The following is a 24398-nucleotide window of genomic DNA, read 5'->3' on the forward strand; positions in this document are numbered from 1 at the left end:
ATGCAGATCTGGGTAAGTCATTTTTCTTTCTTCCATCAACACAAGCCCCTTCTCGTTTCTGTACATATCCCACATTGATATTCATATCCCATGCTGGTACACACATCCTTTCTTCCCTGGGTGGGTGGCTTATTTGTCCTGTCTCACATTCTAGACACATGTGGACAAAGACCACATCAGATAGATTCATAAACAGTGTAATTTTTGGAATATTGTCATCAATAGGAAAAAAAAATACAGAATTGGTTTTGATAATGATTTTTGTAGCATCCACAGAGGAAAAACTTAGGGCTGAATTCTTTCTCTGTCTCTCTTTTAGAAGAATGGGATGCAAAAATCAGTAAGTGTCTTTATTTTCTTGTCCCCTGCTGGTAAGAGATGGGTGCTAAAGGCTTGAACTAACATTATTTTCTCTATTTAAAGGGAAGTTAACAGAAGAATTTGGTAAGTCGCTTGTCTTCCTAACACACACCTAAGTTTGAACGCATGAGTTTGATTCTACAGCTGTAGCATGAGCAATGACCAACACGTGTATTTGTATTTTTTTTATTTCATTTAGAGGAAAGTGACACAGAACTCGGTAAGTGGTTTGGTTTGCTTTTGCTGCTACTGAAGATGGAAAAAAAAAGTTACTTTGTGTAGCATTTGGGCTTAGAAAAACAGCAAACGTCCTTCAGATCTTAAATCTGTGCTGATACACAGATAAAGACAAGACAGATAGCTTTGGTCCCTTCTCCTTAAGTTCTTGGCATCTTTTTTGGGAGGAGACAAACTGTCTCTCTGAAGTCCAGCAGCATTCCCTAATCCCTTCTTTGGTCCCTTGCTTGCTCACTGAAACTCTTAGGACTAACCCGTGTTTATTTCTCTATTATTCTTAGAGGAATGTGACACAGAAAATGGTAAGTGTCCTCCTTCAATTTAAAAATAATAAAAACACCACTTCAAATGGTGTCAGTCATGCTTTGGAATAAAACATTTTTTTTTATAATGCATACTTTTACAATACATTTGCAATATATACTTTTTTAATACAATAAATACTTTTTTTCTGTCCTTGGGAATATTTTCTGCAATGCTTTGCACATCATGTTCTTTTGAAGACATGTTTGGGCAGGACTCTTAACAGCAATTTGCAATTTGTGCCTGTTTTTTGTCTAGGCTTTGGAAAATGTAGGAATATAAAAGTGTTAAAATGAAAGCTAATTGGAAATTCCTGTAATAAATAACCTATGTCTGGGTCGGTAAAGAGGTTTTGCCCCCTTAAGCTATGTAAAAATGATATAAAACTTGCAGAAGTGGTGAAAAATGCTTTAAATTTCCCTTCTTTTCTCTTTTTTTTCTTCTTGTGGGGGACAAAATGAAGAAATCGGTAAGCGTTGCTTTGTTATTTTTGTCAAATAGAGTCTGATAAGAGAATTTCTTGTTTAATGAACCCTGCATGAGTACTTAGGATGCCACCTAACAGATGAGACCCACGGTCCCATCCACTGTAGGGTCTACGCTTGACCCTACTTGGTAATATGAACACCAAATTCATAGGCTCAAGGAGAACAAACTCAACCAAATTGCAGTCCTTTAACACCAATCCCAATCTGTTTCTCTGTTTTAAGGGGAACTCACAGCTGAGATAGGTAAGTTTTATTACCACAACCTCCCATCAAATATGTTTTTTTATATAGCTTGAATTTTCCTGAGGTTTATTCCCTGTTCTCTTGCCTGATTTTAAAAAGGCAGGATAAGCTTGAGGCATACTCCTTTTTAACAAGAATATTAAAAAATAAATAAATACAATAGAATAGCACAGAAAACAGTGGGCTTGCAGGTTGCTGTAGCCAAAAAGACAATAAATAATAAGAGATCCTTGGGAATTTCTGAGATGAAGACCAAGTGATGGACCATGCACCACAGGGCAGAGAGGAATTAATTATTCATTGAGGGAGAGGGATTAAAATTTGCAAGAATTCCTTAAACTTTGCAAAAGTTCCCCGTTTTTTTCCAGTTCATTGTCCCATCACTCGTGGTAGATGTCGCAAGGGATGCAGATGATGGGTAGGGTGTTAGATACAGTTTTGCCTTATTTTCTGATCAAAGGAAGGGTAGGAGCATCCCTGCTGTCCTTTTACCCTATCCTTGGGAAAATCTGCCTTTATTTTTTTTTCTCTTTTAAGACAATCTGACTGCGGAGCTTGGTGAGTGATTTTCCTTCCTTTCTGTCTTTATTTCACTGCAAGATTTTAGGGGGAAAAGATGCTTATTCCCCACATACACCCCACATACACCCAATCTGGGCTAGAATTAAGGCCAAACAATTCAACCCAAAGCCTAACTGCAAATTATAATTACCAGTTTAAAAATTAAAATAGGATTTGGAAGATAATTTGAGGCTCACGAACACGGTGGACTTTTAATAATGACCGATGTTTCTTTTCTCTTTTAGAGGAACGTGACAGAAAAATTAGTAAGTGTCATTTTTCTTTTCTTCTAGAATAAAATTCCAGAGTTTTGGATCTGGTTACTATCATTTTTAGATATTATGGGATGTTTTAGCTTCATACTAACCTGCAGATGTGGCACAATTTGGGATTTTGGGCTACGATCGACCCTTTTCCTTTATCACCACCAATACCAGAGATGCGGAGACAGATTCTTTCCCCATAGTATAAGTCTGTTTTCACCAAGCCCTTCTCCCAAGGGGCTTTTTCTGGGCATCAGCACCTGCTCGTTGCTCTCGTTAGCATCAGTGTGGTGCAGTTATATTATAAATTATCCCTGGGGAAAGAGAAATGCAGCATGGTATCAGCTAGGCTTTATTCACAGAGAAATAAATTCAGCAGATTTATGTCTTATAATTTAAATTAATCTTCTTTTTTTTTTTTTTTTTTTTTTTTTTTTTTTACAAGGAAAACTTACTTCAGACCTTGGTAAGGAGTTTTATTGCCTTAAAATTCTCCTTAATTCTGGAAAAGCGATGGGGATAACAAGAAATATGAAGAGTTTGTGTTTAACCCTGCTTGAAGAATGGGTGGGTTAAAAGGGCACGTCCTCCTTGAAAAAAAAAATATTTTTGAAATGTTAATAAGGGGAAGGTGGTCATGGAATAAAATTTCTGCTGGGTTTGAGGTTTTTTGGGGGAAGGCAGAGCCCTATGAGAGGGGATATGGGATACACAAGGGGCTGCTTTGCGTTTCTCTATATTTATTTTATCTGTTTGCATTTTAGGCGAATGTGATACAAAAATCAGTAAGTGCAATTGTTTTTTCTCTGCAAAGTTAAAACACAGCAAGGTGACAGATTTGCTTAAGCTCGTTGTATTTACAAATAATTTGGATGGGTGCTATGTGTCTGGTACTTTATCTTTGAAAATGGGAGTGGAAAGGATGTTTCCTGCAGGAAAATTAAATTTCTAGTCTGCAAAGACATCAGGATTTCTTTTCAAGACTAACATTCCCCAAAAAAGTGGAATTTCAACATATAACCACCAGGATAAAGTGAGAAAAAAGAAATTTTCCTGCTCTGAGTGCTTTAGGGATGCTATACACACACATAAAAAGAAGGAAATATTTTTTAATATTTTTTTCCTGTTTATTTTTCTTTTTCTCCTTCTTTTCTTTCAGAGGAGCGTGATAGAAAAATAAGTAAGTGTCATTCTTCACAGTGCTTTTGGGGTAAAAATCAGCCCTTGGTTTGGGGGAGAGGATCTTCTCTGATACCCTATCCCTGAAAAATGATAAATGAGATTATTTTCCCCAAATTTGATTGTACACGTGGGGCTGCAGAGAAAAATAAAACAATAAAAATTAATATTGTTTTTCCTCCTTGCAGCCAAGCTCTCAGCAGAAATACGTAAGTCCTTTTTTTTCTTTTTCCAAGCCACACTGACAGTTTTATCCTTAGAAACCTCTTTGTTGGAGTTGATTTTTTGCTGCTTTAACTGAAATAATGTATTTTTTTCTACTTTCTAGGTAGGCTCACAGCTCTGCTTGGTAAGTCTGCTTTGTGGACAGAACATCCCATGGGGTTTATTTTGATTAAATCTGCATGATTTTGTGCAGTTAGGTTGGAGGGACCTCTGCAGGTCTCTGGTCCAACCTCCTGGTCCTCACCAAGGCTTATGTCAAGCTGAGACCAAGTTGCTTGGGGCCAATGTGACCTCGATGTACGGATTATTTGCTTTTCTTTTCTTTTTATTTTATTTTTTAATCAAACATAATTGGAAAAAGGGGCAAAATCAGCTTTTCAGTGAGCTGTGGGTCCAGCAGACCTGCTGTCCTTGGGCAAAGGGGCAGCACCGTGTTTAATAATTTAATTTTTTTTTCCTTTTTCTTGCTTTTCTATGCAGGGGACCGAGACAAACAGCTTCGTAAGTGCCGTTCTCCTCCTGACGAGTAAAATTTGGGTATAAAGGTGGATCTTCCTCAACTTGCTGGTGTGTCTTCTAAAGTCTGCCTTTCCTCCCTGACACCAGTTTGCTCAAATTCTGTGTTTCTGTGCTCAAAATCTTACGTCACTCTTAACTGGGTGATTACCCAAATCAGTGGTTTTCCTCACAGTTTTCTATTCTGTTAGACTATATTTTTTTTTATTACATATTTTTATTATACATTATGTCATTCTTTTCTAAAACGACATGTAAGATTAAGCCAGAAAATTACTTACAATGACTCCACGTAGGAGAAAAAATGATCTATTTAAAATAAACTTGTGTTCCTCTCTTTTTAGGGAAACTAACTGCAGAACTTGGTAAGTAATTTTCTTTCCCATGTGCATTTTGATCTCGTTGGGAAGTAGATGAGTGAATGAGGGGTCAAGTTTGTAATACGTTTTGGTGTAATTACAGCAGATGTCTCTAAGCATTGCTGATGTGCTGCTGAAACAGAGTATAAATGGGTGGAAAAGGGCAAATAGAGGCAACAAAAACTGATCGGTATCTGGTTTTCTTTCTCTTTTTCCTCTTTTTTTTTTTTTTTTTTTTAGCAAAGTGTGATGCAACGATTAGTAAGTGACGTTGTCTTCTATTCAAAAGGCTCATGGATGTGGGTGCCTGCACATTAGGGTGGTTTGCTTGGTGCTTCAGCATGGAAAGGATGCTGGAATTTCTTAAATTAATCTAAATTTGGGTCATGAGAAGTAACAGTCTCTTGGGTTTCAGGGGCTGGGGGAAGGCAGAAGCCAAATTTCAAGGGGGATCAAGGAAAACCTAGCAGGGAAAACTCACGTGGGAAGACCTGACGTAGGCTGGAGGATGAGGGCTTGACTCATGTTGGGGTGTTTCAGAAAAGTAATGGGAATTAATGGTGTTTTCTGCTTTAAGGATTATTCACGGTGGAACTTGGTAAGTCCATTTCCTTCCTCTTGCATTTTTTTTTTTTTAATTATATGTATATTTGCCCTTTTCCATGTGTTTCATCGACCTGGTAAAAAAAAACATCTTAAATGCAGAAGAAGTCAAAAACCCCAAAGTTATGCAACCCCAAAGTACTTGGAAACAGGGATAATATGGGTTAAAGCAAAAATCCCCTTGTTATGTGAGTAAAAATAAAGAGATGCAAAGTGAAAAGTAGAGAACATGAAAAATAACACGCAATTATTTTTCCCTTGTTTTTAGGAGAGCGTCATACAAAAATAGGTAGGTCTCATGTTCCTCTGAAGCAAGTCTGTTTGTGAATTTAATTATTGAAAAATTTGTTTGCTTCAATCATTTAAGTGAGTATACAGTAACTGTTATATTTGTATGATGTATTTATCACACGCTGAAAAACTTTGATTAATGTAGACATTTAAGAATTAAAAAGAATCGTACCTATAGCATGGTTTTACTCTGAAAGTAAGTAATTTCTATTAATAAAATCTCATAAATCACCATTTATTGTCTGTGTATTCACAGAGGGGGAAAAAAACTTACCCTTAAACTAACATTTTCTTCCCTCTTTTAAGGGGAACTTACTGCAGAAGTCGGTAAGTCATTTTCCTATTGATTTTGGGTGGAAATGATACCCAAGGTTAGACTTTGAGCAATGCAGTAATCATTTATTTCTGTTTATTTTTAGGGGACTACGATAGGCAACTTCGTAAGTGCCTTACTTTTTTTCCTGTGTGAGTTAAGCCTAAGGAATTTACCGAGCATTTTAATGCACCTAAAATGTCACAAGAGCACATTTTAATTTTGAATGGTATGACCTGGGAGAGAGCATCAAAAGTATGCACCAACGATGGCTTGAGAAGGTTGGATTCAGGAAGATTGGATTTATAAATCCAGAGAAATTATAAATATTAAGTGTGTAACGCTCTCAGTCTGATACAGTCAGGACTTGTAAATAAGAATTAAAGCAAAAATGTTTATATATGGTAACTTATCTACGTACCCCGCTACCTTCTTCCCATCAGAAATTAATTCTGTTTTGTTTGAGTTTCAATCAACATATAAATATTATTATTTAATATAGAAAAACATATCCTCAGCTGATAATTAGGCTAGATTTATTTATGTTGTTCAGTGATGTCATTGAGAAAAGAGTGATGAAATTCCTGTTTTTTCTGTACCTCAAGGGAAACACGCAGCAGAACTTGGTAAGGAAATTCCCTTTTTTGGTCATCACGGTTATAGTTTGTTTGTTTGTGTCTTGTCCATATTTCTGATTTTTTTTTAAAGGGGTGGGGGAATTTCTATTTTAATCAAGTTTAGAACTGGGTATGCAAAGGCTCAGGAAAATAAATACTCCCCAAAATACAACTTCCAAACAATGTGACAGATTAAAAAAAAAAAAATCACACCAAAATAAACCCTCTGCAGAGCTGGACTTCTGCAATGCTGGCAAACTGCATGCTAATTTATGTTTATTTCTCTATTATTTTCAGTGGAACGGGATGAAAAAATCAGTAAGTATCCTGACTTGTATCGTCCTCGACCCCCCAAGCCAAGGCTGTGCTTGATGTTATCCTCATAGCCACAGTTCATTCACTATTTTTATGGATGAGATCATGGACAATGTGAGTTTGTAACTGCCCAGGAGGAAGGGAATAAATATAATAGCAGCTGCAGAAAGCAGCAGCAGATCCACAGGCTGCCAAAGCCCTGCTGACAATCAAAATTTGCTTTTCTGCAGCATTTACTATGGTGTTGGCTATGGCATTTTCCTTCTTGCCATAAAGACCCATTTGGACACTCCTTGCATCGTATTTTTGGACCTCCTTTTCCTCCCACAAATGTTAATTCTGACATATCTTACAAATTTTTAATATTAACATTGACTATGGTTTTTAAACAGAGAATAGTAAAAATAATAAAACAATTTAAGAACTTTACAATCCATACTGATGATACATGGACAGAATGAGAAGGCAAAAGCAGTAGTTCCTATTTATTTATTCTTTTTTTTTTTTCTGTTTCTTTTAGGGGAACATGAAGCAGAGATAAGTAAGTGCTATTTTTCATGCTCTATTATTATTTGAGGAGGTTTCTTGCTATATGCAAGTGCTGAACGAGCAGTCAGTGTTTAAAATCCTACAGACAGAATAGAGAAATTCTCATAGAAGTGTAGAAAACACAGATCTGGGGCTTGAATGGAAGCAACCCAAGTTGTTTCACTTCCTTACTAATGAGTATAAGTGAAGGGAAAGGAAAGAATAAATAAAAATGAAGCTTTTCCCACAAATGTGTCATGAAATGGAATGGGGCCGCACATGGGACCCTGAATTCTGCTGCTGTTAAAATTGGCTTTGGGCTCAGGCCAACAACGCTCATGTCCCAATCCTTTATTTATATATAATGGATGTTAAAAAAGGTCTATTTTGAACTAATATATCTTTTTTATTTTCCTTTAAGGGCGTCTTACTGAGCTGCTAGGTAAGTGCATTTCCTTCCACCAGGCAATGTAAATGCTGCCTTGGGTTATTTATTCACCCTGATGGTTTTTCCATCTCTTTTACCAAAAATACTGCTGCCCCAAAAGCAGCTTGCAATTTGGCAAATAGTTTTTTGGGGAAAAAAAAAATCTAGAAAGTGAAACATTGGTGAAGTCAAGGCATTGAGAGAGGTGCTGCAGTGAAAGCCCGCAGGAAAGATTATAATTAGGAATAATTTCTGTTCCATCTCTTTGCAGAGAATCGTGATTTGGAAGCCCGTAAGTCCATTTTCTCTTCTCGGAGACACAAATCCTTCATGGGAAAGGCAAAATCCTGGAGTTTCCCCCAACTAGTGTCCTTGATGTGAAAACAAGGAGAAATATCCATGGTTGTGCACGCGAAACCGATGTTTTTTTGCAAAGCTTCGTGACTTTCTTCTGCCAAGTTCATATGCAGTAAAAATGCAAAATGGGAGAAAATTGGTTTTTATTCATTTAGTATTCCCTTTTTTCTGTTTTAATTTTAGGAAACCAGGATGCCCTTATCAGTAAGTGTCATTCTTATTTTCTGAGAAATGCACTCCCTGGGGTGGCTGGGTGGTCACAAACACGATGATGTTGCTGCTACTGTTTTGGCTTGGTGTTTTAGTTGAACTAGTGAAAAAACTGGAATTAAGAGGCATGAGTAAATCTGCCCATGTTAGAGGATTTGGTAACCTCAAGTTCCCCCATCACAACCCTCTCCCATCCTTGCAAAGGAGATGAACTGATTAGAAAAAACAATATTTTCTTCTTTTTAAGGAAAATTGACTGAAGAGCTTGGTAAGTTTATTTTGCTTCTTTCACAAAACTGATTGGATTTTTTTGTTTGTTTGTTTTGTCTCATGCTTCTGGTTAGCTGGTTCTGAGATAACTCTAAAAGGAGCTGGATAAAGGGCTGGTGTAGGTGACTTTTAGAATGGATAACAGATTACAGTCACGTACAGGAAAAATTTGCAATGGAATAAAAATGAGCTTGACATAAAAAATCTGTTGTGCAATGGCAAAATCAGTGTTTAACGTTTTCTTTTTCTCTTTTCTTTAGAAGAATTAAAAGGTCTGGAAGCTGGTAAGTGATTTTTACCTTCCTTTCTACTAAATATATTTACAAGGGAGTTTGTAATTATAGAGTGTGTATGTATATATATGAATAAAATATTGTATATCAGATTCCAGACTAAAATCTAATGTAATTAGGGGCTGAAATATAAACTGTAAGAGTTGTTATTTTTTTTAAATGCATTCTCATAGTAGAACACAAAAGGATGGGATGATGGTGTGTATATAGGGCTGGATATGCACGCTAATTCTCATTTCTTTTGCAGATGAATCCTCTGAGGACCTTGGTAAACCATTTTCCTTTTTCTCTTTATATATTTTACAAAAATACATGTAAATATAAATCTTGTTACTTGCATGTAAGTTTGATACAGCTGAATTTATTTTTAAAAATAAATAAGTGGCATGTGTTTAATATAATTTTCTCACTCATTTGAAATCACAATAATAAATGCAACTCATATGGGGAAGAGGGATGCAGCTAAAAGTATGGGGATAATATGAATTCTGATCTTTTTTTCTCCTTTTTTGTTCCTAGAGGAGAGTGATCTAGAGAGGGGTAAGCATCATTTTCCTTCCTGCTGATGCAGAAAACCCCTTTGGCCCTATTAAACTTGTTGGTGAGATGGAAATTATTCTCAAACACTAGTTGGACAGTTGGTCTGGTATAAAATTATTATTATTTCTTAAGTGCTAAGTCCTCTTTCCTGTATTTTATTTTGAGGAGGTATCTACATCCTGTGGTTTGGCTCTAAGATACTTATTTAGCAGGAAGGAGGGCTCATATATATATATACACATATATATAAAATATATACAGGCTTTTATGTGTATATGTACTTATATAAAGATAGATATGAGTTTTTCAGAGTAATACAGAAAATGCAGTCTCACAAAAACAGAGTCTGAGCAGGGAGGCGAGGTATTTTTAACGAAAATCTTCTCTTTTTCTCTTTTAAGATGAACTCACCGAAGAACTTGGTAAGTTTTTTCCTTCCTTTGCCAACAGCAAATACCAAACACTTATTTTCCTCTTTGAGCTTCGTCAGAAGGGAATCCCAATAAATGCATGAAGCAAACATCAGCAAAGTTTAATACTGATAAGGCTGAATTTTTGCATCTTTATAATAAGTAGTATGTTAGCATATCTCCAGCTGGCATTATTTGCAATATATAGGAATTTCTCTCTAGTCTTATTTTTTTTCACTTATTTTTGGAGGGGTTTAGTTGGAGAATATGACAGAAGAACCAAGAAGCACCACTGAGCTTCTTCTGATAAACGAATATCCAACAGATTCCAGCCCCCTAATTATCTTCCTGTGATGGAATCTAATTCTCTTCCTATAATTTTAAGATTTTAATTTTAATTCTAAAATAAGAGGGTTTGATATTTTATCTTTGAAAGGTTTGGGATGGGAATCTTTGTACACATCTCCACAATGTAATGTGATAACTGCAAAAAAGGGGAAGATATTTGGGACATCTAATCGAAGAGGTAAAAAAAAAAAATAGAGAAAGAGATAATATCTGTGAAATAAACCTGTCTTAATAGCAACCTGTGGTTTTTCTTTCCCTCAAGATGAAATCACTGAAGAACTTGGTAGGTGATTCCTTTTTTTTTTTTTTTTTAACCTTTAACAAAAACTAATGGTGAGAATTTTCTGAAGCTTTTCTGAGCTTTTTTTGTTGCTTTAATGTAACGAGAAATGTGGCTTAAATGGAGGGAGATGAGAGTCAACAGAAAATGGAATTTCAAATAATAACCAATAAGAAAAAGGTGTTTGGGGAAAAAAGCTATCTCTGTTTTAACATCAACTGATGCTTTAAAATTATTTTTTCTTCCCAATTTCTTGTTCTTAGGGGAACGTGATAAAAAAATAGGTGGGTAATGTTCTCATTTCCTGGGTCCTTTGGGTACTCTGGATGGGGTCATAGAGGGATAACACAGCTTCTTCCACCCCTAAAAACCCAATTCCTGCAGTGTTCCCCTACCCTTGTTTGAGTATGAGGAGCGTTCATGAGATTTCTGTTGAGATCTCATGTTCTTCCAGCCCTCCTGAGGTTCACTTTGGGGTTATTTCACTTTTTCTGTGTCAAATTAAAGATTTTTTTTAATATCAGATCCTAATGATATCATTTCTTTCTTTCCTTTAAGAGGAACTCACTGAAGAGCTTGGTAAGTAATTTATTTTTACCTTCTCCCTTTATTTTCTTTCCCTTTCTCTCTCTTTTTATTTTTTTCTCTCTCTCTCTCTTTTTTTTTTTTTTTTAAATGTTCTTCTCTCTGCTAATCTATTACATTGTTCTGAGTTTTACATTTTCTCTCATATCTCAGTTTAGAAAAATAAAAACTGCATTGCAGTGCAGCACTGCAGGAGAAATTTTCCAGCTGCAATTTGCAAAACCATGAAACAAAGGGTGGGTGCTTCTAACATTTAGTTTTCCTTTCTGTTCTTTTTCAGCCAAGCAGACTGCCCAGATTGGTAAGAATTTGTTCTCTCTAGTACGAAACGAAAGCACGTGCAGGTTCAAGTTTTGCTCTGAATCTTGCACTTTTCCTTTAATATGACCATTCATATCCTAAGTTGCTCCTTTCTTGCATCTCTTCATTCTCCCTGCACAACCCAAACGCCAATCTGTAGGATTTTTTTTTGAAAATAAAGACTTTGGAAAATAAAGGGGTTGATTTGAGGATCTTTTATTGAGGGCTTTCTTTAATTCCATGGTATTTAAATTCACCAAGAGCAATTAACATTTAACATCACTAAATTTGTTTTTAGAAGAGAAATGTAGAATCCTTCACAATTCTTTTAGTTCATGAATTAAATTATGAATTAAATTCATAATTTAAGCCCATTTTCCTTTTTCTCTTTCTAGGTGAACTCACTACAGAGCTGGGTAAGTCCTTTTGGCAAAATCAAATAAAGTGTTTTTTCCTGAAAATACCTTGTTTATATTTGAACTAACTGTGACCTTTTCTTTAAGATTAGTAAAGTAAATTAGGGGATGGGTTAATCTACATAAAATCTGAGACAACATTACAATTTATAATTCTTTGTACAGAATAGAAAAATATCAGGTTTATCACCAGATGATAAATGCACACAAAGTAGGGAGGAGTATTTAGAAATAATTATATTGTTTTTCCTTTCTTTTATACTTTTTTCCTTTTTTTTAGGAGAACGTGATGCCAAAATCGGTATGTGGCCATCTCCTTCCTCTGCAAAATGCAACTCTGAGGTGCATTTGCAGGCTCTTCAAAAGGCTGATGATGTCATTTATGATTTATGTGGGTTAGAATTTGGTGGGTTTAGGATTTGGCTTATGATAAAGTTGGGGAGGATTAAGGTGCACAGGCATCTGGCCCCCATCTCATGGGTGTCCTTCCCATGGGTATTCAGTCTCCTGTCCTTGTCTTGGATACTCAAGAATATCTAAAATCCAGCATATTCCATTAAAAATAACTCATCCATTAAGTATATATCCACAGAATACAAGAGAATACTCTACTTTTATTTTAGATTCCATGTTTAGGTTAACCATGGAAAAAAAAATCCAATTTCTTGGGTGTGAATCCTCTAATTCAGCATGAAATCATGACTTCTACTGTAGTTATAAGAAAAATGAAATAGCATTTTGTTTTGTTTTGTTCTGTTTTTTTTTTTCCTTTTAAGATGAACTGTCTGCAGAAATGGGTGAGTATTTTTCTCTGCCTTCTAGCAAAACAAACACACGGTGTTTATGGTCTGGTTTGTTGTGTGTTTTTTTTTTTTTTTTCAGTTGCAGATTCTGTGTGAGTGGGAAAACAGAACAAATCTGACTTTTGTTTTTCTTGTTTTCCTTTCTTTAGAAAAACGCGATAGGAAAATTGGTAAGTATCAAACTTCTTCCTCAGAAGTGAACTTTGTATGTTAGTCAGATCTGTACGATCACCCTGATGGAAATTCTGTTTTTTTTCCTCTTTTCAGACGAACTCACTGCAGAGCTTGGTAAGTCACTTCATTTCACTGCAGTAACACAAATACTGCACTGTCTGTGTTGGTTTCCTGTGTTGTTTTTTTTTCCTTCTTATGCTTTTTCCTGAGCTACTTTGGGGAGTTTTCTGGAAACTTGAGCTATTAATGGGAATAAGGCAGATGCATACATTGAGTTATATTAATCAAGCAAAATAATAATCACTAGGCAGAGAAATTTATTTTTGCTTTGAGAGCCAAGTCAGTCATAAAGTTACAACACAGGGAGGAAGAGAAATGTGCAATAACCATTTCTATCATTTTTTCTTTTCAGAGGAATACAAAGCAAAAATGAGTGAGTGTCCCCTTCCTCATCTTCGGGAGATGTAAAGTATGTGAGATTTTGGGCTTTTTTGGAATAGGAGGACTGTGAGATTTACTCTTAAACAAATATGAGATGAGAAGACAGAATTTATTAGCCTGAATTCACAAACTGATTTGGAGAAGCATCAGCAGGTTGTTTTTCTTCATAGAGATGAAATTTCAGAATAAATAGTCTCCCTGATAGCTAATACACGATGGGATATATATGCAGCCTCCCAGATGAGAAAATGGAAAATTTTTCTTGTCTCCATCAAGTCTGATGACCATCAGGCACCTCTCTGCTCACAACTTAAAAGCTGTTGATTTTTTTTTTTCATTTAACCTCCGTGTAATCTAAAAGCTGGACTTCACCATCACAGTTCTAACCCACAGAAGGTCAAAAAAGTGGGTCACGAATTTCCAGAGCACTCACACGCTACCTGCCTCTGCAAACTATATGAGCAGCGTCTCTACTCATAGCAGGAACTCCTGCTGACAGCTTTTTTTCATTGTGTGACTTCTACCCATGGTTTAGTTTAAACCGCCTTTGTTCCTTTGTTTTTTTTTTTTTTTTTTTTTTTTTTGTACATTTAACATAAATTAATAAGTTGTATTACAGACACAAGTCTCATTGAGACATCGGTTTAATTTTATACCAGGGAGGAAATGTTGGTTTGGAGGAGGAATGACATAAAAGATTAGGATGAACTGGAGGCATTTGGTGAATAGAAAAACCCTCATTAAAACATATTCAATTTTTTAATTTTTATTTTTAGGAAAATGCATGGAAGAGCACAGTAAGTGCATTTTTCTCCCTTTTACAGATACTGCTTTTGCTTTCAGTTTTAAGTTTGCATACCAGTTAATCATTTATCTTTTATTACACATTTCTAGGGAAAGAGGAAGAAAAATTGGGTGAGTAGTTTGGCACGCTCGTTGACTGGTGACCCTTACCCAGGTGCTAATGTAACCTGCTTGTCCTCCTCTAAATGTCTGCGCTGCAGAAGTGTCCAGATGAGTTAAACATAGTCAAAAGAGGGGAGATAGGCACCCCTAGACAGAAAATGTTTGACCTATGTGGAGATGTTGGAGACCTGATACCCAGTAAATGCGTGGAAAGTTGAACATCTCAAGATATCAAGCCTCCAAAAAGACAAGCCACCCTATTAGATTTTGAAGAAGACATCGTCCGTCCAGGAAAGGGGAGGTTAAATAGCTTGAATTCTCTTTCTTGCCCTCTTCTTCCTCATCCACAGCAAACGTGACGCTGGACCCCGAGACAGCCCACCCTCGCCTCATCCTGTCCAAGGACCAGAAGAGCGTGCGATGGGAATACATGCTGCAGGAGTCGCCCGACAGCCCCGAGCGCTTTGACGCCGATCCCTGCGTGCTGGGTTGCGAAGCCTTCACCTCTGGGCGTCATTACTGGGTGGTGGACCTGGCAGAAGGGCAGTACTGCGCCGTCGGGGTCAGCAGAGAGTCTCTGCCGAGGAAGGGACCCGTTAGTTTTAATCCTGAAGAAGGGATCTGGGCCGTGCAGCAATGGGGATTCAAGAACCGAGCCCTCACCTCCCCTCCGACCCTCCTGAACCTGCCACGGGTCCCCAAAAAGATCCGCATCTCTCTAGACTACGAGTGGGGGGAGGTGGCGTTTTTTGACGTTGAGAACAAAGTCCCCATCTTCACTTTTCCTCCAGCCTCCTTCGCCGGGGAGCGGATCCGGCCTTGGTTCTGGGTGGAGCTGGGCTCCCTCTCGCTGGTCCGATGACCCTCGTGTTCCTTGTTCGTCTTGCCATGAAGCTCCCAGTGAGGTACTGGGAGCCCTAAAAGTCGTGGGGAGGTCAAACCAGTGCTTGAGATCATTGTGGGGCCAGCTGTGATGGCAGGCGGGCAATTAGGGACATCACCAAAGCCACTGGAGCTTGGAGGAAGCAAGGTCTTTACCTTTCACTGCACTTTAACAACACCGATGAATTCCTCTTTAATGTCTGCTCGTTCTTAGCCACCTGTAAAAAAATAAAATAAAATTAAATCTTGTCTTTTGCCCCACCATGGGATGGGCAACTGGGAGGTACCAGCTCACAATAAACCACTTGAGACTCTCTGGAGGATTTGATTTCTTTTTGTAGCTGGTTCAGCATGGGGATCTCCAGGTCTTCTCGGATGATGCCTGCAGCCCGTATGGCTTCTCCTTGCAGCATCTGCCCCAAAAAGCAAAGAAAACCAAAAATGTAAAAAAAAAAAAAAAAATATAAAGATTAATAATGAAAATTGAACAATAAAGTAAAAATATAAAAATATAAGAAGTAAAAGAATAAAAGGGTAAAAATTAAAAGGTAAAAAATAAAGTGAAAGAATAAAAGTATGACAAAAATAAAAATGGGAAATTTGCTATGGATCATATCATGGGAACAGGCAAGGTGAGGGGATGCTGCCTTCTCCCACCTATGGGTAATGGCCAGAGCATCCCAGGCTCTCAGCCCTATGCTTTGAATTTCTCTTTCTACAGCTTTTTGGGCCAGAAACCTTCATTATTGCCCTTGCAACCCATAGGTGTGGTGGCACTGGCATGGAGTAGACAGGAGAGGACACATGCAAGGGGAAGAGGGAGGGGAGGGACAGAATGTGTGGCTGAGGACCTGAAGATGATTATATATATAAACTTAAGAGCACATGGTGTAGTAGCCAAAAATACCATTCCTCCCTATTTTGAAGCAGAAATAAACATGATAAAAAAGGTTATTTTTTTAAAGGAAATAACTATTAATGTGGCAAATGCCACCAAGGAGCAGTTGCATTTGGAGAAGCAGCAGCGACTTAGGTGTTGGTTTGTGCAATTGTTTTTGATGTAATCCAAAATTGCAATTAGGAAGGAGTTCCTGGGCCATTTGTAACCCATGAAAGAGGCTGGAAAATGGGATAAAAAAGCTGCTTGTTAGGTGAGTGTTGTGCTACTGGTGGGTGCTGAGCCCTCAGGAGGTGGTTGAGCTTGGATGGTCGCTGTGCTGCCAACACCCCATCTCTCTCAAAAAGACATTTATTCCCATCGCCAAAAATGACAAAGCATTTTATCTGAAGCTTTATCCAGCCAAATTCTCCGTTGGAGACACCGATCTGACAGAGGGGTCATATATGAGCCTTTCCCTGGCAGGGAGACACCAGGCAGCACATTCCTCTCCGTGTTTCCTTAAATAGGGCTGATATTTCCCTCTGTCCCACATGTGATCCGCCTGTGAGCTCACACAGCCTGTGCTAACCCACTGTAGAAGAGCCCTGTGGGTTAAATCACCCTGTGCTTTAAAAAAAAAAATCCACAAGGATCTCGTTTTGCTGCCTAACAGGTAAGGGTTTTTTTGGGGATATTCATGGCGAAGCTGTCACCCACCCTGGCGTTGCTGAGATGTTCTTCCAGGGATGGATAAAAATTGGGTTTGCACCCCGCGTGGTCCATCTGGGTGGGTTAATCTGACGACAAGGGGAGTCATGTTGCTGCAGGAGGCTCCAGGCTCTGTATTTTTTTAGGGATATTTAGCAATTTGAGGCAGTTTTCACCTTTGACATAGGGTTTGTGAGGAATTGGTGTCTTGCTGGCTGTCCCACTGCCTTTCTGCCTTGAAAGCAGCTTGGCTTCTGCTCCCATGGGAAGATTGCACCAAGGTCTCTCCTAGTGGACTGCAAAGGAGGAGAAGGCACAAACAGCAGGTTAGAACCTGAGCTTTTTGGGGTGAAATGTCTGTTTATGGTGGTGGGTGGGATGCTTGGCTCCTTCTTTAGCCCCCCCTGGGACTGGAGACACCAATCTGAGGCTGGTCATGGAGACTTAGGTAAAATGAAGCTCATACCAGATGCCTGAAAGACAGATGTTAACATCCACATCAGTAGCAAAAGACAAAAAAAAAAAAAAAAAAAAAAAAAAAAGGCTTGCTAGCAGGCAATCCATCCCTTCCAAAAATCACCTTCTAGAAGAGTTTTGAGCCTCCCTCCACTGCTCCTCCTTCCTCCACCCATGCCGAGACCTTTTGTGTTTTCACCCCAGTACAGGAGAAGGGAAAGGGGAGAGGCTGGAGATGCTGCCATGGCTTCAGCTGCTTCTCGAGCAAGGGAAAGGGGAGAGGAAGGCGCCCACCACATCGCCCCGAAGCATCGGCCAGATCCTGAGCACCTGAGCTGCGGAGGTGGCACAGCCAAATCCTGTCCAGAGCGAGGAAGGCTCGGAGATGCCGAGGCCATCAGCCACCGAAACCACCTCAGGAAGGGGAATTTCCAACCAAAACTCCACCTGGAGCATTTAGCAGAGAAGCTGAAGCTCTTGGGGCTGGAAGGAGGTGGAGAGGAGGAGCAGCTCTGCTCGTGGCATAAGAGGACGTTTGCCTTCAGGAGGGATGCGAAAGCATCCTGCTGCGGTGCACCAAGGGCTTGTGGAGAAGCCCACAGAGAGGAACCTGCCCAGGAGGACAGGGTCAGGCCCGTGGTATTGTTATTTGGGATTTTTCTTTACCTGAAGGTGGTGGTTTTTCGACCACCTTAAAGGATGCCGGAGTTTCTTGGAGCTTCTTGGGATCACAGGCTTCAAGCCAGCTTCCTTTTACAGTTCTCTCTGGTTGTTATTGCACTGTGAAAATAAATAACTGGAAATAATTGGAGAGAACTAGGAAAAAATATTGATTTGACTAAAAAATATGAAAAAAAATAATTTTCAGGCCACACCCTTCACCCCAAAACAGTTAATGGGTATTTTCCAATGTATTTCATCTAAAAATCAAACTGCATTCCTGGAGTATCATCAAGAGTTTCTCTTTTGTCCCCCCGTGTCTATTTCTTCATCCTCGTGTCCACGCTGCAATTTTTTTCCAGTAAAAGCCAAGCATCGCATCCCTTCCTTCCACACTCCCCCCAGAATATCCCCCCAAACTGTTTTTCTTTCTCCAGGAGCAAATTCACAGAGACCTGGAGAGCCTCAAGAAACATAGGGAAGAGCTTTTGGAACTGAAAGCAAGCGGGGAGAGGAGATGCCAGGGGTATTTGGTAAGAAGCTGTTGCTATCACCCAGGAAAAATTGGGGTGCCAGACCAGCATGGTCCATGCTCTTGTCTTTCCATGTCCTACAGACACAAACAGAGGCCGAGAGGCAGAAAATTGTGTCTGAATTTCGGCAGCTGCGCCGGTTTCTGAAGGACCAGGAGGTCATCCTCCTGGCCCAGCTGGGGGAGCTGGACAGGGAGGTGATGAGGAGGCAGGAGGAAGAGGAGGCCAAGGTGTCGGGGGAGATTTCGCTCCTCGACATCCTCATCTGGGAGGCGGAGAGGAAACTCGAGCAACCCACGAGTGGATTCCTGCAGGTTGGATGCTCCACAGGGCAAGAAGGGAGAGGGTCCAGCATCAATCCTGGTGTTGCCCTTTCTTGGAGCCTTCCCCCAAATTTTGGGAAGGGGAACTGAGGCTTTTTTTCTCTCTCTCTCTTTTTTTTTTTTTTTTTTCTCTCTTTTTCTGTTCCAGAGTGCCAGAAGCACCGTGGGCAGGTACGTGCTCCTGCTCAGTGTGAGGGGTCATCCCAGCCACCATCCCCGTGGTTTCTGGAAGAGAACTGAAAGTTTTGGTGGTTCAGGCAGGGTTGAAAAGAGACCTGGAGGGACAAAAAGGTGCCCCTGAGCCCTAGGGTGGGGAAGGCACGAGAGAAAGGGCAGAGGGCAACAAGAACCCAAGTGTCCTCCTTCTGTACTGAGCTGCTTGGAGGCTCCAAGCCTGGGACTGAAGGACATTTTGGGGACATCCAGCTCATCCCTCATCCCCATATCACCTGGGGTGTAGCTGGAGGAGGGATGGTCTCATCGTTGCAGGCTATGCCATCTCCATACGCCCCAGGACTAAAGGGAAGGGTTTGCATCCAGGTGGGAGACGAGCAGCACCCGGAGGATGATGGAGACCTTCTCGGACCTCGAGCGGAGGCTCCGCGTCATTTCTCAACAAAATGACATCCTCAGAGAGGCGCTGGGGAGATTTCAAGGTATGGTGGAGCACAACTGGGCTGAGCAGGGGTTGTTTTTTCTGCTTGGGGGGAGGCAAATCTGTCTGCTCCTTCCCTACTGTAACATCCTAAAAATATGTAGAAGCAAGCAGCTGGAGATCATGACATCCAACGTTGTTCTTCATCCCCTAGACATTTTACCCTCTGAACTGGAGAAAGAAGTAGAACCATCTCCAGGAGGAGAGGGAAAAGGTGAGTCCTTGCAGACAACAGCCTGCCTGGGGGGATGCTGCTGCTCCAGCAATCGTTTTTAGCCGAAATACTGCTTAAAGCATCTGGGAAATGATGGGTTGAGTTCAATGTGGGCTTCCTGAAAACCCAAAAGAGCTTTTGCCCCAGGCTTAGCATGAGGCAAAGCTGTCCCAAGCAGGAAGATATTGAGACATTTCTCCTCACGCACCCAGGAGAGGCAAATTTGTGGTGCTGGGGCTGGAAAAAGCTTTGGTGGGGTGACGCCTTCTTCTACCACCCATTTTCTCCATCCCAAGCAGCATTTGTCACTCTGGACCCTGATACTGCCCACGCGAGCCTCGTCGTGTCCCGGGACCGCCGGGGGGTGAGGTGGACGGATGCAGAGCAGGATTTGCCCCCCGACCCCAGGCGATTTGATGTCTTCTGCTGCGTGTTGGGCCACCGGGGTTTCAACGCGGGGAGGCATAGCTGGGAGGTGGAGGTGGTGGCTGGTGGGACCTGGGCCCTCGGTGTGGCCCGAAATTCCCTGTCCAGGAGGGGCTGCTTGGAGTTTCGGCCAGAGGAGGGGATCTGGGCCGTGGGGCGCTGCGGGAGTCGGTACCGAGCTTTCGCCTCCCCCCCAGCCACCCTCCCCACAAGTGGGAATCCCAGGAGGATCCAGGTGGTTCTGGATTACGAGGGGGAACAAGTGGCTTTCTACTTTGCCGAGCAACTCCCCCCTGTCTTTACTTTCCAAAAAGCCTGCTTTGGAGGGGAGAGCATCTTCCCTTTCTTCTGGGTGGGGAGAGGCTCCCACCTCCGCCTCTGCCCATGAGCCCTGAGGGAAGGGAGAGGTGCTCCTCAATTTTGGGATGCTTGAGCATCACCATCCCCTCCCTGATGCAGGCAAGGGGAGATGAGCACCCCATGTTCTCCCAGGGGCTTTGTTTTGTGCTCGTGTTATTTTTATGACATTATAAGATTTTCTACCAGATCATCCTATATATATATAAAAAAGGCAAACCATTGAATTGTCTTTCTGTAAGATTTTCTACAAGATCATCCTATATATATTAAAAAGAAAAAAGGCAAACCATTGAATTTTCTTTCTGTATTTAATGTTATCTAGGGCTATGGAAACTTCATGCTCATAGCTCTGGATGCTGTCCCCTTTCTCCCCCTGCAAGCCTGTGGAGGACAGCGATGTTGTCCCCATCCACCAGGACCCTGGCTGCAGCTGGGTTTTCCCCTGTGCCCTGCTGCAAGCCAGAAAAAGGAGCTTGGGGTGGAAATGCATTCCTCCTCATTCACCCCTTGCTTGGGTGCCAAGGAAGAGGAGGAGGGCAGGTGTTTGCCCCCCAAGCCCTGGGGCCCCAAGGCTGGACATGGGGTGGCTACAGGGCGACAGCATCCTTCTCACAGACCCATCTGGACTCAGCGTTGCAACCCTCGGAGCGGATTTGGGAATCTTTTATTAGGGCGCAGCTGCCACTGGTGGCCGAGCCCAAGATGCGGAACCTGCAGGAGGAAGGAGAAAGGTCCCTGTCCTGGGGCTGGTGGGGACAGAAACCCCCCTGCTTCTCCTTTTCCCCCAGGAGCAGGCTCTGACTGAGTTCTTCAGTTTTTAGGGACACAGCAATTTGGGGACAAAGCCAAGGGATGGGGCACTCACTGCTTGGTGTCCAGCACGGAGCCGTCCAGCCACGTCCAGGTGCCCTTGGCCCCTGTCACCGCCAGCCCGATCCAGACGTAGCCCCTTCCCTGCGTGACATCCTGGAGCACCTGCTATAGGAGGGGGTGTTGGAGAGCTCTGATCCCCTTTTGGGGAGCAGATGCCCTTCATGGGGCTGCTTTGGGTCTCCCGATCCCTTTTTTGGGGAGTAGATGCCCTTCGTGGGGCTGCTTTGGATGTCCTGATCCCTTTTTTGGGGAGTAGATACCCTTCGTGGGGCTGCTTTGGGTCTCCCCATCCCTTTTTTGGGGGGCAGATGCCCTTTCTGTGACTGTTTTGGGTTGTCCCATCCCTCTTGGGGTGCAGATGCCCTCCCTTTGGGTATCGGGGTGGTTCAGGGATGCTCCTGGCAGGGGTGGGAGCTGGGATCGTGGGGACATGGGTACTGTTCGCTCCCAATCTCCCCCTCAAAAAAAAGGATGATTAGCCCCAAAGAGATGCTGGGTGCGGGCTGGGGGTCTCCAGCTGCCCCCCACCCCAAAACAGGTCCCTGATTTACCATCTGCTCCCGGTTCCGGATGATGAAGAGGGCAGAGCCCTTTTGGGCGCAGTCGTCCCGGCTCCTCTGCCAGTCCCGGCTCTCGTGGGACACCCAGTAACACCAGTTTCCGTGCTGCAACCAGTCCCGGGGACACAGCCGGCACTCTCTGCCATCTGAAGGGACAGGAGGCCCTGAGGATGCAGCCAGCCCCCATGGGCCGGATTCTGACCAAGACTTGGGGCTGTTTGATCCAAGAACAGCTCAGGTTCGGGCACAACTTTTTCCTTCCAGCATTTTGCTGCAGCGAAGACCCCCGCGACCTGAAGCATCTTTTGCATTATGGGGCCACGCTCTTAAGTGTTTTGTACCCCAAAATGGGCCCGGATGGCCAGGGTTACCCCAGGATCATGGGCTTACCCATCTCGGGTGCGTTGCACAGGGTTGTTTTCAGCTGGAGCTGAAATCTCTCCAGGCAGCCTCTGCATCCATTCTCCCAGTTTTCAGCATCGGTGGCTGATGTGTTGAGAGTCACATAGCACTGTCCTGAGCCATTCAATTGCCAGACTGCAAAAAAAAAAAAAAGAAAAAAAAAATCACTGCTAAATCACTGCTTGTGGCTTCCAGGGTCACCCTGTCCCTGCAGGTGCCACCGTGCTGGTGCAATTCATTTGTGGCTCAGCGGTGCCCTACTCACCTCTCAGCCCCAGGGTTATCACTGCTATAGCCAAACCAGTGCTCAAAGCCCATCCTGCGCTGGCGACCAGGTACTGGCATCGAGGGGATCCTGTGGGATGAGATGAGCTTGGATCGTGCCCACCCTCACAGCCCAGCTGTGTCATGGGGCAGAGGGGATGGGGGGAGCAAGGTGTCTCCATCCGGTCCCATGACGGCACCGCAGATGAACAGGAAATTGCAGCTTGAAAAAAAAAAAAACAAAAACAAAAACAAACCTTCCTCGCCTCTGCTGCATGAGAAAGCAGATAGGGTCCTGGGTTTGTATTAATTGTGTAGGGCACAGGGGAATTTTCAAGCCTGCACAGGATGGTGTGGCTCCAGCGGTGCTGATGCTGGCCGGAGTGATGCGATACGAGACTGGGAGATGTCCTGAGGTGCAGCGTGGCTGTGTTCCCCTTCATCTTACCCTCTGCCCACCCTGCGGCCCCCAAAACTGCACTTGGAAAGGTTTGGGGAGCCCTGGGAGTGTTGGGAGCTTCTGGGTGAGCAGCCCAGCGGATGGAGGGAGCATCCTCCTGCTTGCTCGGATCACCCAGCCAAACGTGGTGCTCCTCGGGGCTTTCTGCTCTTCAACCCCACTGATTTGCCATCCCACACGTCCCTCTTGAACCAATGGACCCTCCCCAATGAAGCCTCCTTCCAAGCCCATCTCTTGCCCCCTTGCCAAACCCACATCTCCCCAACCTCGGGCTGGAGGAGAATTTTGATGGTCTTGAGCCACCAGTGGCTGCTCTGTCCCTACCCCACAGCCCCTCCGCCACCCTATGGCCTCACCTGCCATCCCACTGCCTTGCTGCCTCCGTGGGGCGCTGCGTTTTGCCCCAAACTTCAGCATGGTGTAGCCTTCCTCATCCTCCATCGCCCAGAGCCACGGCGACGAAGGCTGCAGCCACCACGCCGGACAGCCTCCAGCTCTCCGCCAAGGCATCGGCGATGCTGTGGCCACAAAGGAAATGAGGCCTCGAGCGGTGCTGTGGTCTTCGGGGCAGTCACCTCCCTTGGCTCTGGCCCACACCCACTCTGGTGATGCTCTTCCTCCAGACACAGCACCCTGGGGAGGCGCAGAGGTCCAGGTGCTGGTGCAGAGCTTGGGTCCGTGCATGGAGATGCTCCGATGGCGCAGCTTGGGGGCCTGAAGCATCACGTTGCAGCTCTCCAGGTGCATGGCCACTGTCAAAGTTGGGTGTGCATTGCACAGCCCAGCACCTCACCGCACTGCACAGCACCCCATGGCACGGCACCCCGCTGCACAGCCCCGTGGGAGGCAGGAGCAAAGAACAGCCAGGATCTCATGGAGTTATTTGAGCACGAGCAAAAGACGCACCAAGATGCTTTTCCTCCCTCCCATGCCTTGATGGCACACTCCTGGGGCACAAATTAAATGAATTAACTTACTTCCAGCCCGAGTGGTGCAAATAAGAAGGGGGAGCTATCGTCCCTTGGTTCAAGCCTTAAGATTCTCAGATCAAGGATGAGCAAGCACAATCCCAAATCTTCTCGCCTTGGAAAAGAAGCACGGACGTGGAGCGTGCTTGGAGGTGGAGAAGAGCACAGAGGCAGCAGGATACAGATGCAGGGGGACGAACTGCCCCCTCACCTTGCAGGCTGCCAGATGAAACCCTCCCGAAATCACAGGACGAAGCAGTCCCTGGCCCCTTGCTGAAGGATGGCAGCAGATCCAAGCCATATCCTGTGCCTGTCCCGGCTGAAGCAGCCGCTGCTTGCTCTGCCGGGAAACCTCGCAAGGGCTCCGCATTTCCCGTGTACGAGATGACCACAGCCATGGCACAGCACACACATCCACAGCACAAAAAGGCTTTTTCCACATTTCTTTCCTCCTCCACCCCCCCCAAAAAAAATTAAAAAATTAAAAATAGAAGTATTTTGCTGGTTCTCAGATCCTCCCTATCCGCGGCCAGGGATGGGGAGCAGGAGGGAGAGGGATGCTGAGCACAAATCCCTCCGAAAGCTCTCTCTGCACAGCCGGAACTGTCCCCCC

At 42.9% G+C, this 24398-nt stretch overlaps 3 protein-coding genes across 13 annotated transcripts; 2 read left to right on the plus strand and 1 right to left on the minus strand.

Annotated features, from left to right (window-relative positions):
• LOC101791922 (uncharacterized) lies at window positions 1-15359 on the plus strand. The gene is made up of 42 exons (XM_072024726.1): window positions 1-12; window positions 320-371; window positions 879-899; window positions 1611-1631; window positions 2169-2189; window positions 2438-2458; window positions 2901-2921; window positions 3220-3240; window positions 3615-3635; window positions 3823-3843; window positions 3963-3983; window positions 4340-4360; window positions 4720-4740; window positions 4975-4995; window positions 5312-5332; window positions 5606-5626; window positions 5935-5955; window positions 6048-6068; window positions 6547-6567; window positions 6856-6876; window positions 7394-7414; window positions 7823-7843; window positions 8100-8120; window positions 8369-8389; window positions 8643-8663; window positions 8926-8949; window positions 9206-9226; window positions 9478-9498; window positions 9900-9920; window positions 10519-10539; window positions 10800-10820; window positions 11095-11115; window positions 11402-11422; window positions 11817-11837; window positions 12118-12138; window positions 12614-12634; window positions 12790-12810; window positions 12908-12928; window positions 13227-13247; window positions 14032-14052; window positions 14150-14170; window positions 14512-15359. The coding sequence occupies exons 1-42, from the start codon at window positions 1-3 to the stop codon at window positions 15021-15023; spliced, it is 1398 nt and encodes a 465-aa protein (XP_071880827.1). The 3' UTR covers window positions 15024-15359.
• Window positions 14750-24397, minus strand: LOC101789992 (C-type lectin domain family 9 member A). 11 transcript variants are annotated; one of them, XR_011803868.1, is made up of 8 exons: window positions 23174-24390; window positions 22359-22580; window positions 22082-22228; window positions 21683-21837; window positions 21124-21236; window positions 17754-17867; window positions 16808-16927; window positions 14750-15456 (listed from the first exon to the last, which is right to left on the minus strand). XR_011803868.1 is itself a non-coding variant. In XM_072024863.1 (7 exons), exons 2-7 carry the CDS (start codon window positions 23562-23564, stop codon window positions 18635-18637), a joined length of 1233 nt encoding a protein of 410 aa, XP_071880964.1. In that variant the 5' UTR covers window positions 23565-23900; window positions 23997-24393; the 3' UTR covers window positions 18588-18634. The 11 variants fall into 11 exon arrangements, 6 of the variants coding, with proteins under 6 accessions (XP_071880968.1, XP_071880964.1, XP_071880965.1 ...); XR_011803869.1 differs by having other exon boundaries at window positions 16808-17104; XR_011803870.1 differs by having other exon boundaries at window positions 14750-15261; window positions 15339-15456; window positions 16808-17867.
• Window positions 17331-20286, plus strand: LOC110354628 (tripartite motif-containing protein 10). Its single transcript, XM_038187852.2, has 7 exons — window positions 17331-17714; window positions 18185-18280; window positions 18364-18594; window positions 18752-18774; window positions 19144-19259; window positions 19413-19472; window positions 19772-20286. The coding sequence occupies exons 1-7, from the start codon at window positions 17331-17333 to the stop codon at window positions 20284-20286; spliced, it is 1425 nt and encodes a 474-aa protein (XP_038043780.2).
• Window position 24398: the final 1 nt, after the last annotated feature.

This window comes from Anas platyrhynchos, chromosome 17, assembly GCF_047663525.1.
Source record: "Anas platyrhynchos isolate ZD024472 breed Pekin duck chromosome 17, IASCAAS_PekinDuck_T2T, whole genome shotgun sequence".
In the NCBI taxonomy this organism is placed as follows: Eukaryota; Metazoa; Chordata; class Aves; order Anseriformes; family Anatidae; genus Anas; species Anas platyrhynchos.